Consider the following 15282-nt stretch of genomic DNA (forward strand, 5'->3'; position numbering starts at 1 on the left):
TGAACAAATCTCTCTCCATTTGACGGAATAGGAGTTTGAACAGCTCTCACTATCTTCTCTCTTATCTTGCATTCGATGGAATAGAAGGAATTTGAAATTTTGAACAGATCTCTCTCGAATGGAATTGTTTATACTTGATTCCTTCTGGTGCAGACACGGGACTTGTATATATCTTTCAGCCATGGAGAAAGTGCAAAACTAGAATAACATTAAAGAAAGTGCATAACTAGAATAACATTAAAGTGTGGACGGTGTTGGTTGGACACTTATCTTGGAAAATACTTGATTGGACATTATCTTACCGTGTGCGGTTTGGGTAAGGCCGATGCCCTAAATAATCAAAGTAGGGGGCATCTGCCAAAAATATGTCGTTCAATATCAGAAAATTTATGATGGCCTAAAAAAATTTATTTTCATATTTAATTATAAACTTTAAGATTGAAAAATAGTGTATATCGAGCACATATATGAGCACTTTGAAAATTAATGGTCTAAATAATACATTACAAGATGTATTATTATTATGAGTTGAAATAAATTTTTTTTTTTTTTTTTTCATGTTCGTACCTCTTGAGGTCGAGTTGATCAAATTGAGAGTCTCCATCGAAATAACCTTTCCTAATGAATTTTTGAGATGTGTCTTAATTTTATTATTTGGGCTTCATCTGTTTTTTTTTTGGGTAAGTAGGGCCTTATCCTTGTATAGCTTTCAATCGGTAATGTGCACCTTCAAATAGTATTGGTAATGGTATTGACAAATTTGGTTTCAATAATGAAAATTTTTGTGATGATCTTGAAATATATTTTTATCTTTAATTATAAAATTTAAAGCTTAAAAAATTGTGTCGATCGAAAGATCTATAACAACTTAGAAATTTTTGAAAATTGACAACCGAAAATTGTGTTACGAGGTGCACTATTTCTAGAACTTGAAATCCTATGTTTTTTTATGTCCATGTATCTTGAGGTAGAGATGATCAATTTGAGGATATTTGGGCATTAAAACAACCTTTTCTAGTGAATTTTTAGAGGTAGGCTTTAATTTGATTATTTAGAGCATCGGCTCTCTCTCTTTCTATATATATATATATATATATATATATATATATATATATATATATATATATATATATATATATATCTATTCTTGCTATAATTGGAAATCCAGTATTTTACATATCTATACGATTGAGTCTTTGGGTTTTTGAAAGAGTATAATGAGAAGTGCTAGTGCTTTGAATTATTGCTATCTAACTCGAAATTGTTACGAAAAAATCAAAGTTCGGAGGTTCTTCTCAAATACAAGGAAATGCTTCAGTTCTAGAGTCAAAGATCGTAGTTATTGAATAAGCAATCGTAAAGTTTTTGGAGCTCCCTCGTCAGGTATTGTTCCTCCAACGATAGTGGTACCAAGTAGTTCATGATGCGCTCGAATATAGTCAAATAGCAAGCATCTCTTGTAAAATATGAGCATACCCAAATCCTTACATTGCATTTGGTATTTCAATATTTTAATAATAGCTTGAGCAAAAAGTAACCATTAAAAAGAAGTTGAACAAAAATAAAATATTAGTACTTTTTATTAAAATGACTAAAATACCAGGCAAATTGTTATGGATGTGCCCCTTAATAAATGTATTTTTGAGATGGAGTTTTGGATTTAATTTTTAAGGATGGAGATCATGAATATAAAAAATAAATAAATTTAAAAAATTAAAAATAATAATTCTATTAAGAAAATATTTGAACATTAGTTTTAATTGTTTTTAGATGGACCTCATATTTACATCCATATTTAAAATGGATGCTTTATACTTCTAGACCGCATATGAAGAAATGTGATCTAGCCCGCATGAAACAATTTTCCATTTGTTATTTTTCATCAGAACTACTTTTATTTTTATTAGGTAACCTTTCAAGTGTGCACGACACAAATTTCACTATAAAATGATTTATACATTAAAACTGGAGAATATAAACACCAGAGATGCACTATTAGCATTTTAGAATTATAGTACTATTCCAACTCATCATCAAATGTTTTTTAAAATTAAATTAAATCAAATAACATAATTACAAAGTTAATTAGTTCATCTCATATAGGTATTTTGATAAAAAAATTTTATTAAAATAAAAATAAAATATTGTGAACCAATGATGATAAAACACTAAAAAATTAACTTGTGATTTATGCCTCCAAGTGCACTTTGCATTCCTGCATATGCGCTCCTCCCTGCAATAATTTTACTGCCGTCTCAAACTTAGCTTCCAAGTATAAACCGGGTTCTCATCCCATCCCATGATGCCCACTATTCAAACCTAGAAAACAAGTTGAAAGCCCTCTTCGGGCGCCCACAATTAATGCTTAGCCTTTTACTAAGTAGCAGTGTTCAAAAACTCGGATTTTCCTAACTCGGACCGGTGAAGCCGAGTATCCCTGTGGTCAACTTGGAGATCTCAAAAAAAAAAAGTAAATCAAGAACAGATAAAAAATCCAAAAAATAAGAAATTTATTTGTAATATAGTTTTTTGTTGTTTAAGATTGGAAAGTGTTTTGGCCATGAATACTTACTTATTTGAAAAGTATTTTGGTCAGAAATATTTCTTTTTATATTTTCCCTTATTTTTTGATTATTTTTAAAATAACACCCATCACAAATTGATTTTTTCGAAATCCATTTTTAACTATTTTTAACTCCATTTCGATATATTTTGTTTAATTTTACTTTAAACATATTTTTCCTTTTTCTGAGAATTGTTTTTTCAATATTTTTGGCTTGGCCAAGACTTGGGTCAACTCAAGCCGAGTCCCGTCTCTGGATGTGGACACTACTAAGTAGGATAAAAAACGGGTGCTTTGTGCCATATTTGGTCCACTCAGCATACTAATGCTTCACTCAGATAAAAATGAAAATGTTTCAATAGCGCTGCGACCTTATCAAAATAAGTAAAACTACACTTCAAAAATTACTAAAAACTGCAATTAGGGTGTCGAAAAACCTTTAAATCAATCATCTCGACCTTGACTATCATGGTTATGAAAAAAATTAAAATTTTAAACCCTACCAACAATGTTTGCCGTAACACATTATCTACACCATCCATTTCCCCTTTAAAATAAGTGTTCATAGATCTACAAGATGTGTAGCATTTTATGAACTTCAACGTCATGGTCAATATTAAATATTGATTTTAGAGGCATCATGGAGATTTCTGATACCCAAAGTGCTTTCCAAAGGAGGATGTAATGTTTTGCTTTGTTTCATGTTCAATATTAAATATTCGAAGTTATGCTTTGCTTTTTTTACAAAAAGCCTAGACCTTAAAAAAGCCTAGACCTTAAAAAAGCTGCATTAATAATAACAATAATTTTTTTTAGAAAAAACACACATGCTCTTCCTGTGCTCATTTTAAATATTAACATTGAATGTGCAAAAACATTTTAAAATAACTGAAACAATGTAAAAAACCAATACATAAATTGATACACCATTACCAAAAACCTGTAACAAATTACACTAAAATATATATAGAACTTCAGCAAAAAAAGACACAGACACAAGAAGGTTTAACTCTTGCTCATATCAACATCTGCCTTCTTGCAAACAATGTAATACCCTTAATGGAGGTTAAGGCAAACATAATCTTCTGCCTCCCCCCAAAGGTTAGCAATGATCCGGAAAACACCAAGATTCCAGGGGAATACCGTAAAATCAAGTATTGAGTTTAGAGGTGAGGGAGGCATGATCGCTGAATTTCCAAGGATCCACTGACAGGAGCTTCTCACGGATCCGAGTTAGAGCTCTGTGAACATCATCAGAAGAGGATAAGAAGAAGACAATCTTTTTAAGGCCAAAGGATAAAAAATAACCGGATTTTAAAACATTTAATCCTCCCATTTATGTACACATTTTACTTCATACGTTAGTATTCATGAGTAGCCTTCGCATGTCAATAGATCTTCCAAAGGTACATCACACCATTTAAAAAAACTAATGAAGCGGTTAAAATAAACTAATTTACCAAAATGGTTAATTTCCATAAATTATTTAGCATAGGTGCCTCTTCAAGTATTCAGTAAGAAAATGCCCACTCTGCGATTGTTACAAGTTCGAAACCATAAATAATCGGAGGCATTTTGGTTAATTGGTCACTCAAGTTACTCTATCCAAATAACCTAAATATTTATAGTTGTTCCATGTGCTAAACTAGAGCATGTTTTTTCATTAAAAAAATCATGTTCCGGGTTTGGAACTTAAAACAAGCATGATATTTATATTTCTTGGATAAAAAAAATTGATATAAGGTTGAAACCTTAAATGTCGAATTAATATGCACCTAAAAAATCCATTAGAAAAATGTTGTTTTTATGTTGGAAAACTCTCTAATTGATCATCACAACATAAGATACATAAATATGTGAAAAATAAAGATTTCGTATTCCAAAAATAATACATTTTGCAATATATTATCTAGACCTCTATTTTCAAGACTTGATTTGAATCATGTTTGGCGTTTAAAAATTCGCAATTAGAGATGAAAATGGATTATAGGGCCATCCTAAGAATTTTGGACATTAAAATTATATCTTATGATAAAATTAAGGGGTGCACCTTATTTGGATTGTTTAAGCTTATAACCTTATACAAACCATACCTTTCTTTAATATGGGTGACTTAAGTGGCACCAAATTATCGAAAGTAAAAAGTTTATACAAGGTTGCATCCTTAAAATCTAAAAAATCCATTAAAAAAGGTTGTTTTAATGTTGAAAAAACGACTAATTGGTCATCTCAACATCGCGATGTATGAATATAGAAACAAAAATACAAAAAAGATTTTGCGTCCCAAAAATAATGCATTTGGTAATACATTATCTAGACCGTCCATTTTCAAGATTTTTATATTTTCATAGATTTACTTGATTTTAACTATTTTTGGAGTTTTAAATTTCTATAATTAGATATAAAAATAGATTTTGATATAATCCTAATAAATATTTTCACCAAAATTATATGTTATGATACAATTTGGAGGTGTTCCTTAATTGGATTGTTTAAAGTTGCGACCTTATCGAAACCACACCCTTATCGAAATGCCTTTGCTTACACAAATCGATACTTTTTAATAAAAAAATATGTTATCGGTTTTGATCTAAGAACAAGGTGGTGTATATAGGCCATTTGGCTTAATCGACTTAAATGAGACAAATTACCTAAATGCCATTGCTTGTTTAGCACCACATACATGAAACAAGGGCATTATGGGTACTATAGAAAGATTCCTGAGGAAGTACCCAAATGAAAGTATTTTTAAAAAGTAACCCCAATCAAAATTGGTGATTTTAACCACCTTATTGTTTTTTTGAGGTGGTTCGACCATTTTATGACAGGGTGAAGTTTGTATAAGTTGCTTTATTATACGGTAGAAGTAAGGTACATATAGAAAAATAATAATTCGATATATCATTCCTATATCAGAAACCTTATGATGACTTAAAAACTTGTTTTCATCATTAGTGATAAAATTTTTAAATTTCAAAAATAGTACAGATCAAGCACATCAATAAACACATGAAAATCTTGAAAATGAACGGCCTAGATAACTTGTTAGAAGATGCACTATTTTTTAGACTTGGAGTCTCTTTTTCTCTTCATGTCCATATACCTCGAGATCGAGATGATCAATTGAAGGGCTCTCCGATGCATTGAAAAAAATAATATAAAGCTATTGAAAAATGAAAAATAAAGATTATGAAATTTCATTATTAGGATGGCAAGACATTTTTATTAGAATATGAGAATCATTAGGATGGTAAGACATGGCAAGACATATTTTTATACCATGATAAAATTTGAAGCCGCACCTTACCTCTACCACTACGGATGCATCCGTAGATATGTTTTCCAATACAGACCAATATAGACCTAATTTCACCACGACTTTTTAGCACATAACGCGTGAAGACCTTGACTTATGCATCACCACATGCTTGAAGTGGTTGGCAAAGTGGACATGGGGCTCTCTCTCAATAATGCAAAATGACAAATATGTCTTCGTCTATGGAGAAAACAACTCCCAACAATTTATGAAATTATCTATCCAATGAAGACAAATGAATTTAAATGGTTTGAAAATAAATATAAAAATAAGGAGTACATTGTATTGTTATTCTGTTTGGCAAAGGAGCTGGGCCTTTTTAATTATAAACTATGAGATCCATTTGAGAACCACCTAATGCCTTTTTCTCTCTTTTTTTTTTTGGTGTGAGTCAGTGGGGAGTGGGCCTCGTTCTTGCTAGGAGTTGAACTTAGGACATAGCAGTATAAATCGTCAAGCGGTTTACAATCAAGTAGATCTATAAACACTTGAAAATTTTTTAAATGGACAGTAGAGATAACTTGTTGCAAGATACATTATTTTTATGACTTAAAAATCATTTTTTCATTTCATATTTATATATCTCCATGTCGAGATGATCAATTAGATGGTTTTCCAATACTAAAACACACCTTTTTATAATGGATTTGCACCTTAATCCTACAACTTAAAATTGCAACCTTATATAATTTTTTTCCTCATGCTAATTAATGCCCGAAGATAAAACAAAACCATAAACTTCGGTGGTTCCTAAGGTTTATACCTATGTTAATTCTAAGATGACCCAAACTTATCTATCACCAATCACTATCAAATTAGAACTTTCTAATAACTCGTAAAATACCCATGTAATTTATCTTTCAAAGTTTGAACCTATCAACCTTTAATGGGACAATTAAAGTGGTAACAACCTTGCCCTCAACTACACTTGTGCTTTATATTCTACAATTATTATAGTTATGAGAAAGTATATAATGAGGTCATTTACCTTTGATATAAGATGGTCTCAATTAATCATGGTCATTGGATGTGAAATTGGGTGGTTGCATTTATTTCATTGATTAAGCCGTTTGATTTGAATCGAGGGTTGTATAAAGCACAAGTAACTCTTATTACATGCGTGCAATTTAAATCGATTGTTGGGATTGTTTCAATTATAATTTCATATTTAATAATGCTTTATTTTTCATTTAATAGCTTTATTTTATTTTTTTCAATGAATATGGCATAAAATTGGGGTGTGCCCACTCAATAAAATGAATTTCATTATTAGGATGGCAAGACATATTTTTATTAGAATATGAGAATCATTAGGATGGTAAGACATGGCAAGACAAAAGGTTTCTAAAAGATATTAGAAATAGATATTTGGGGAAATTTATAGAATATATTTAACATGTCAATTGGTTAATATTTTACTCGTTTTTAACTATTCCAAATCATAATCGTAGGTATTTGGCAAAAATAGGTAAGTATTAAATAATTCAGGTGAATTTTGATAAAATTTCGTTTCTTTCTTTATTCTAGACATGATGTAGATGGAATACTGGATATCACATTGTGGAATCGCCACCCCGACCACTTCTCCCAAGAGCTCGATACCAATATTACAATTAAAAATTTTCCTTCGAGAAAAATCTTTAATCTTATCTGACAAGGTAGAAGCACCCCTGCAAGAAAAATTCTCTTTTCTTTTCACTCAGTCCTTAAGATTAAATTTTATTAGCTCGAAGTTTTTCAGCCAAATAATAATATATCTCCCTCAAAACTCTTTAATAACAAGTATTTAAGCAAATTCAAACCTAAAAAGCTCATAAGAAGCCATTATTTTTAATCTTAGCCCTTCATTATTAATTTAAATGGCTAACCTCGCCCCTAATAATGGTCCTCGGAGTCACAAAGTTTTGGTTATGCTGGGCATGGCCGCATCAAATTTTTTTTCTGTAATTTTTCTCCCTCAAAATAATATATAACATGTAAATTCTGTAGCGCATGATTTGATTCCAATTCATTTTCTTTTAAAATTATAAGTGTGGTTTTGGATAATATTCTTTCCATATAATTTCCCTCTATCAAAAAATACAAACCACATTTAAATAATCGAAATCTATTTTTCTTTTACACATTCAAATAATTAAATTCATTTTTTTTTAAAAAAAAATTAAAGTTTAGTATTGGAGAATATTGATTTTTTCTACGGAAAATTACAAATAACCCTCAAGAATATACTTCCTATGCAACTTACCCCTAACAAAACTTTGTTTTCTCACTTTTTACCCCAAATTTAAGTTTCCTAGGAAATACACCCCAGTCATAAAAAATACATAAAAAATATCAAATTAAGATCAAAATACCCTCGGGAAAGCATGTGGTCCAGCGCAAAATGGGGATGTCCGGCACTTTGCTTCTGGACAGCATGTTGTTCGGCACAAAATAAGGGTGGTCTGGTGCTTTGGGCTAGCGGTCCGGCACAAAATGGGGGCGGTCCATCTCTTTGCTTTTGGAAAACATTTGGTCTGACACAAAATAGGGGCAGTCCGACACTTTAGGCATGCGGGCGGTCCAACACTTTGAACTTTTGAAAAGCATGCGGCCCAACATAAAATAGGGACCGTTCGACACTTTGGGTTTTTGGAAAGCATACAACCCGACATAAAATAGGGGCGGTCTGGCGCATTGGGCATGCGGTCCGGCACAAAATGGGGTGGTTCGGCACTATGGCATTTTCGTCCAAAAAATATGAGTTTTGATTTGGCGGGTGTATGTTAAAAAACTTCAAGTTGGGGTAAAAGTTGTTAAATAAAACTTTGTTGGGGATAGGATCTCTAGAAGTATCCTTTTGGGTTTTTTTTTTTATTTATAATTTTTCCTTTTATTCTACCCACTATCAGATTTTTTAACTTTGAAACTGAATTTTACCACCCAATACCAAATATATAAAACTTAATTATCACACCCACTACCAAATTTTTACTACGGAAATTTAATACCAAAGTTCACTCTGAAACCCAAAAAAATAAAACTGAAACTCCTAGCCAAGCATCGATGAAATTCTAAATAAAACTTGGTGCCCATTGTTTATATGAAAGTTTTACTCAAGTATCGTATAAAAACTTATTTTTTAGTTAAAAGTTTTCCTCAATCCCAAGTCTAGCTCCATCTTAAACTTTCAATACAATTACATATAAGAAGGATGGGAGGATGGGTTTCTATGTGTCTCCGAACTCACGTGTGCATGATGGGCACTTTCTAAAATCTATCTTAAAGATTGATTTTAGATTCAATTTTTTAAAAGATGCATGATTAGCTATGATAATCCTAAATATGGAATTTTTTAAAAGTATTTAAATTTAAAATTTATTTTTAAAAGTTTTTAAAACAAAAGCAAATGTTCTATTGGATGGCCATAAGACTAACCGTTCTTTATGGGACAAAATATTGGGACAAATTACTGCACCTATTTTACAAGTGCAGCTAAGATAAGAATGTTGAGATGGATGAGTGACAAGATAATAAAGGGTAGAATTTAGAATGAACATATATGATGGAACTTAGGGGTAGTTCCAATCGACGATGAGATGAATAAAAATAGACTTAGATAGTCTTACCACATGTGGCATCAACCTAGAACAATACCAGTCGAGAACGGTAATAAGGCTCGAAAGGAATGGACAGAAGTAGTGAGAAGATATATGTTGCTCTTCTGGTACCAAAACCATTAACTCAAGTAGGAGAGACCGGATTAAAACCTAAACTATGAGTTGGATCTGGAATTAGATTCAGATATGGATCTGCATATTTTAGATCCTATTGTATCCGAATCCGATGGATACTATTCGAATCCAGATTCAAATCTTGGTGGATCTGAATGCAATCCGAAAAATTCTCAACCCAAACTTACTCGGTCCAATTTTTTTTTTTTTTCTTTTTATTGTCTGGCTTGACTTGGAGCAACCTTAAAGGAGCCCAGTTTGGGCTAGGGGCATGAGCCCAATTTCAACCTGTTACCAGTTTTAAACAAAAGGGAAAGGTTTCTAAGCTTCCCCTATAGTATAGAAGATACATACTCCCTCCTTCATCTGGCGGTGGAATTTAGATCAAGTGAGACATTGATCGTTTCATCTAGATTTGATACTTCAGAGTATTTTATTTTTAGTTTTTTCTACAAATTGTATGAATATAAAATTTGTTATGTGCCATCTTCTTAATGGGGGGGGCACACCTAAAAAAAAAAAAAAAAAATTATTATTCGACAAAAATAATGACTAAAATTCCCTTTGAATATTTCAAAGGTATTTTGATCATTTTATTTTATTGAGAAATTTATTTATATTTTTTACAAATGCAAGTTAAGAGAGGAGTGGAAGCCCAGAATTTGTTGTCAAAATAGTTTATAGAAAGAAGCTTAAAATAAAAAAAGATAGTTTGATGGGCCTTATCAAAATAAGTAAATCCTCACCTCGTAACTCATTGAAAATTACAAGTCAAGCATTAAAAAATCTTTACATTGGTCATCTTGACCTGAACGTTTTGGTTGTAAAACTAAATTAGGATTACAAACTCTAAAAATAGTATATATTATAACTAATTATCTAAACCATCCATTTTGCATTAAAAATAAGTGTTCACGTATTTTTTGAATTTTTAAATTTAATTGTCAGTTTTGGAAATTGATTTTATTACCATCATAGAGATTTTTTTTCGCCAAAAGTACTTTTCGGTCGAAGATTTGAGGTGAGTTTTTATTTTGTTTTCGTAAACCTAAGCATTAAAAATAATGTATGGACATGACCGGTGTTTAAAAAAACGCCGAGTCGAACCGGACTCGCCCGGTTCGACTCGGGAATCGTCATGGACAGATCGAATCGACGAAAAAAACAAGAAATCGTCCAGTTCTAGAGAGAATCGGACGATTATGTACAGTGACTCGCCGATTCACTGTACGGAATCGGCGAGTCCGAACAGTGAACCGGCGAGTCACGTACGGGTTTTTTTTTTTTTTTTTTGTAATCCATGATAAAGTTTTTTATAATACTTGATCGATTTTTTTGTAATCCATGATCGAATTTTTTGTTTTTTTTTTTTTTTTGTAACCCATGATAGAATTTTTTGTAATCCATGATCGAAATGTTCGTTTTTTTTCTTGTAATCCATGATTGAATTTTTTATTTTTTTTTTGTTTTTTTGTAACCCATGATAGAATTTTTTGTAATCCATGATCAAATGTTTTGTAATACATGATCGAAATGTTTGTTTTTTTTTTGTAATCCATGATCGAAATGTTTGTTTTTTTTTTTGTAATCCATGATCGAATTTTTTGTTTTTTGCTTTTTTTGTAACCCATGATAGAGTTTTTTGTAATCCATGATTGAATTTTTTGTAACCCATGATCGAATTGTTTTTTTCTTTTTTTGTAATCCACGATTGAATTTTTGGTTTTTTTTTGTTTGTTTTTTTTTATAATCCATGATCGAATTTTTTTTTGTAATCCATGATAGAATTTTTTGAAAATTTGTGATTTTTTTTTTTTAATACATGATCGAATTTTTTTTTGTAATCCATGATAGAATTTTTTGAAAATTTGTGTTTTTTTTTTTAATCCACGATCGATTTTTTTGAAAATTTGTTATTTTTCTTTTTAAATCCATATTATTCGAAGAGAAAATGAGAGAGATGATGATTCTAAGGCCACCCTATCCCAGCCATATTATTCACATATCGAGTCCCAACAGCAACAGTGTAGGGATAAGCACGACCGTGCAGGTGAGCATGAAGGATAGACAATATTCGGGGATTTTAGATTGGGAACACAACAAAACACTAACATTAAGGGATTTGGGAATAGTCAGACGCCTGCTAATATCGATGATTCGTTTTTAGATCGAATCAATGAATTGTTAAACGAATTCAATCAATGGCACCAGCGTGACTAAGAAGAACAATAACGTCGTCTATCATTTTATTTTTAGATCATATGTTGCTAATTTTATGCTTTATTGTAGTCCATGTATATTGATATACTTATTTCATGATAATTATATGTTTATCCTTTTGTGTGATGTAAATTAAATGCTGAATGGCGGTTCATGTAGGGATAGAACATATCAATATTCACATATTCATTCAAAAACATGAAAATTCTTAATGGAGTACCCTCATTTCTTATTGAATTCCTAAAAAATAATATTTATAATAAATTTTAATAATTTATTTGGATTTTTTTTAAACTTTATTATGACTGATTCACCCGATTCTCGATCCAAATAACCGATTCGTCGATCCGAATTGATTTTTTGGAAGCCCGATTCGAGCCATCGATCCGTTTTTTAAACCATTGGGTTGGGACGATTTCAGCTGACGACTCGGAATGAGCTATTGGATTAGAAGAAATATATAAAGAGTGTTGGAAAAAGCATAGAAAGGTTGCCCTATTAAAAAAAAAAAAAAAAAGAAAAAAAAAAAAAGTCATCATGACCGTATCAATGGGGCTGAATGGTCCCGCCAAACGTAAGTATCTGCTCTCCGTCCATAGGCGTTAACCCAGCAAATGGGCGGTTAAGATGTTTCTGCTCCTCACGTTAATGAAGAAGAAATCAACTGCATCACCGTCCAACTGTCCAAACCATTAAGCGAACGGTGATAAACGTTTTCGTGATCGCCAAGCAATACGAAGCGGACGCATCTAAACATTAAAATTGTTCTATATTCCCTCAAACTTCCCAGAGAGGCCTTCTTCCCTCTATAAATATCGCTCTCTCTCTCTCGCTCGCTCGCTCGCATTGCCTTTCTCGGATTACCTGGTCAGTTCTATTTTCTCTCTCTGCATTCTCATTTACGTTTCCTTGTTTTCCGATTTGTTTTACCTCGTTTTTTTCCAGTTAGCTCCTCGCTTTTCCATTTTCCGACCAAGACTCTTCGCTTTCCGACGAATTCTCAATTTTCCGGTGTTTTTCTCAGATTTCCGGCGCAAGTTCGCTCTTTCTCAGCGTGTTTTCTCGTTTTACTGTCCATTATCTCCAATTTTCTGGCGCTGTTTCTCTCAGGGTTCCTTACTTTCCAGGTGATAGTTTCCATTTGCGGCCGTATCTCTCGAAGTTTGCGGCATAGTTCCTTGATTTTCCTGGCCATTTTTACATTACAGGCCACCGTCAAGCCTTCGATATTTGATCAAGGTTTATTTTCTCTGACGATTGTCTAAGATTCTAGGTACTGTTAAAAAAAAAGGTTGTCTAAGCTTCTAAGTAAGATCTGTAATTAGTTTGTTTTATTGGACTCTTTGGTCGTTTATCTTGATTTTCAGACGATTTTTTTATACTTTTCCTGCCAAAATCTCAGCCTTCTTTCTCTTTCTGGTCTGATTTTAGTGAAATCGCACTTAATCCGTTTGATTCCTGGCGGATACCTAATTACAGTACATTTCCTGGCAAGACCTGGGAATTTCTGGCCAACTTCAGGCGAATCCTTGAGTTTCCGGCCAATCTCCAGCAGGCACCATGCCTAACAGGCACCCAGGTATGATTACCCAAGACCGGGAACGAGTAATCATTCGCAAAACCAAGCAAAAGGTGAGTGAGCTCAAAGACCCTAAGGCAGTGAACGCAGCCATGAGAGCAGGTGCTCAGGTCCCATCTGTGAAGAAATTGGACGCAAGGATCAACAAGAAGGGAACAAATGCGCTGCCAGGGAACGCCCGCAAGCTCGATGCGGGGATGGAGCCTGCAGCTCTAGAGAGGGTTAAAGTGGAGAGGGTGAGGGTTAAAGAAGAGAGGGTGCCTGCAGCTCTAGAGAGGGTTAAAGTGGAGAGGGTTAAAGTGGAGAGGGTTAAAGTAGAGAGGGTTAAAGTGGAGAGGGTTAAAGTGGAGAGCGTTAAAGTAGAGAGGGTTAAAGTGGAGAGGGTTAAAGTGGAGGGGGTTAAAGTGGAGGAGGTTAAAGTGGAGAGGGTTTTGGGCGTCAAGCTTAGGGGGAAGATCAAGTGAGAAAAGGGTTTCGGGCCTTCTCCCTCGTCTTAGTTTCTCTATATTTATCTCTCTCTCTTTCATTCTTTCTTTGTGACTATGTGTTTGGTGTCCTCGCTTTCTCTTCTCTTGCTGTGGAAGAATCTGAGTGAAGGGCCAGTTTCTGCTACTTGTCTCTCTAACTCTCTCTCTCTCTGTTTTCATGGTAGATAGATCAATGTGCAGATTACTGAGATGAAGCATAATTACGACACACATCCATCAGTTTAACGCACGGTGAGGGATGAAGGTGATCCCTCTTTTAAGCAAGGGGGAATGGACTCCTTTCTCTTGGGCCTCTTTTCTTTTTTGCGGTTAGTCTTCTCGTTTTGGGCTTTAATCTATGATGGGTAATCTTATTGTTTGGGGCTTTAATCGCTGATGGGTAATCTTCTTGTTTTGGGCTTTAATCGATGATGGGGTAATCTTGTTTTGGGCTGTGTCATTAGTTGTGTACATGGCTTATATGTGATGGAATAGAAGGAATTTAAACAACTCTCTCTTTCCCTGTTTTGGTCACAGTCATCATGGCTTATATGTGATGGAATAGAAGGAGAATTTAAACATCTCTCTCTCTCTCTCTCTCTGTTTTGGTCTCAGTCATCGGTAATGTACACTATACATCGCTTATATATGATGAAATAGAAAGAATCTGAATATATCTCTCTGTTACTTGTGATGGAACGAGTACATGGAATTTGAACAAATCTCTCACCATTTGACGGAATAGGAGTTTGAACAGCTCTCACTATCTTCTCTCTTATCTTCGTACATTCGATGGAATAGAAGGAATTTGAAATTTTGAACAGATCTCTCTCGAATGGAATTGTTTATACTTGATTCCTTCTGGTGCAGAAACGGGACTTGCATATATGTTTCAGCCATGGAGAAAGTGCATAACTAGAATAACATTAAAGTATGGAGGGTGTTGGTTGGACACTTATCTTGAAAAATACTTGATTGGACATTATCTTACCGTGTGCGGTTTGGGTAAGGCCGATGCCCTAAATAATCAATGTAGGGGGCATCTGCCAAAAATATGTCGTTCAATATCAGAAAATTTATGATGGCCTAAAAAAATTATTTTCATATTTAATTATAAACTTTAAGATTGAAAAATAGTGTATATCGAGCACATATATGAACACTTTGAAAATTAACGGTCTAAATAATACATTACAAGATGTATTATTATTATGAGTTGAAATAAATTTTTTTTTTTTTTTTTTTCATGTTCGTACCTCTTGAAGTTGAGTTGATCAAATTGAGAGTCTCCATCGAAATAACCTTTCCTAATGAATTTTTGAGATGTGTCTTAATTTTATTATTTGGGCTTCATCTGTTTTTTTTTTGGGTAAGTAGGGCCTTATCCTTGTATAGCTTTCACTCGGTAATGTGCTCCTTCAAAT

At 33.0% G+C, this 15282-nt stretch overlaps 1 protein-coding gene across 9 annotated transcripts; it reads left to right on the forward strand.

The window, feature by feature from the left end:
• Window positions 1–12651: 12651 nt before the first annotated feature.
• LOC148782129 (uncharacterized) lies at window positions 12652–14368 on the forward strand. Of its 9 annotated transcripts, none has more exons than XM_088868130.1 (2): window positions 12652–13085; window positions 13244–14368. In XM_088868130.1, exon 2 carries the CDS (start codon window positions 13373–13375, stop codon window positions 13853–13855), a length of 483 nt encoding a protein of 160 aa, XP_088724256.1. In that variant the 5' UTR covers window positions 12652–13085; window positions 13244–13372; the 3' UTR covers window positions 13856–14368. The 9 variants fall into 9 exon arrangements, with proteins under 9 accessions (XP_088724256.1, XP_088724260.1, XP_088724258.1 ...); XM_088868134.1 differs by having other exon boundaries at window positions 13292–14368; XM_088868132.1 differs by having other exon boundaries at window positions 13308–14368.
• The last annotated feature ends 914 nt before the right edge of the window (window positions 14369–15282 follow it).

The sequence above is a fragment of the Amborella trichopoda genome, chromosome 5, assembly GCF_054954075.1.
Source record: "Amborella trichopoda isolate Santa Cruz 75 chromosome 5, AtrichopodaSantaCruz75HAP2 v2.0, whole genome shotgun sequence".
Lineage (NCBI taxonomy): Eukaryota > Viridiplantae > Streptophyta > Magnoliopsida > Amborellales > Amborellaceae > Amborella > Amborella trichopoda.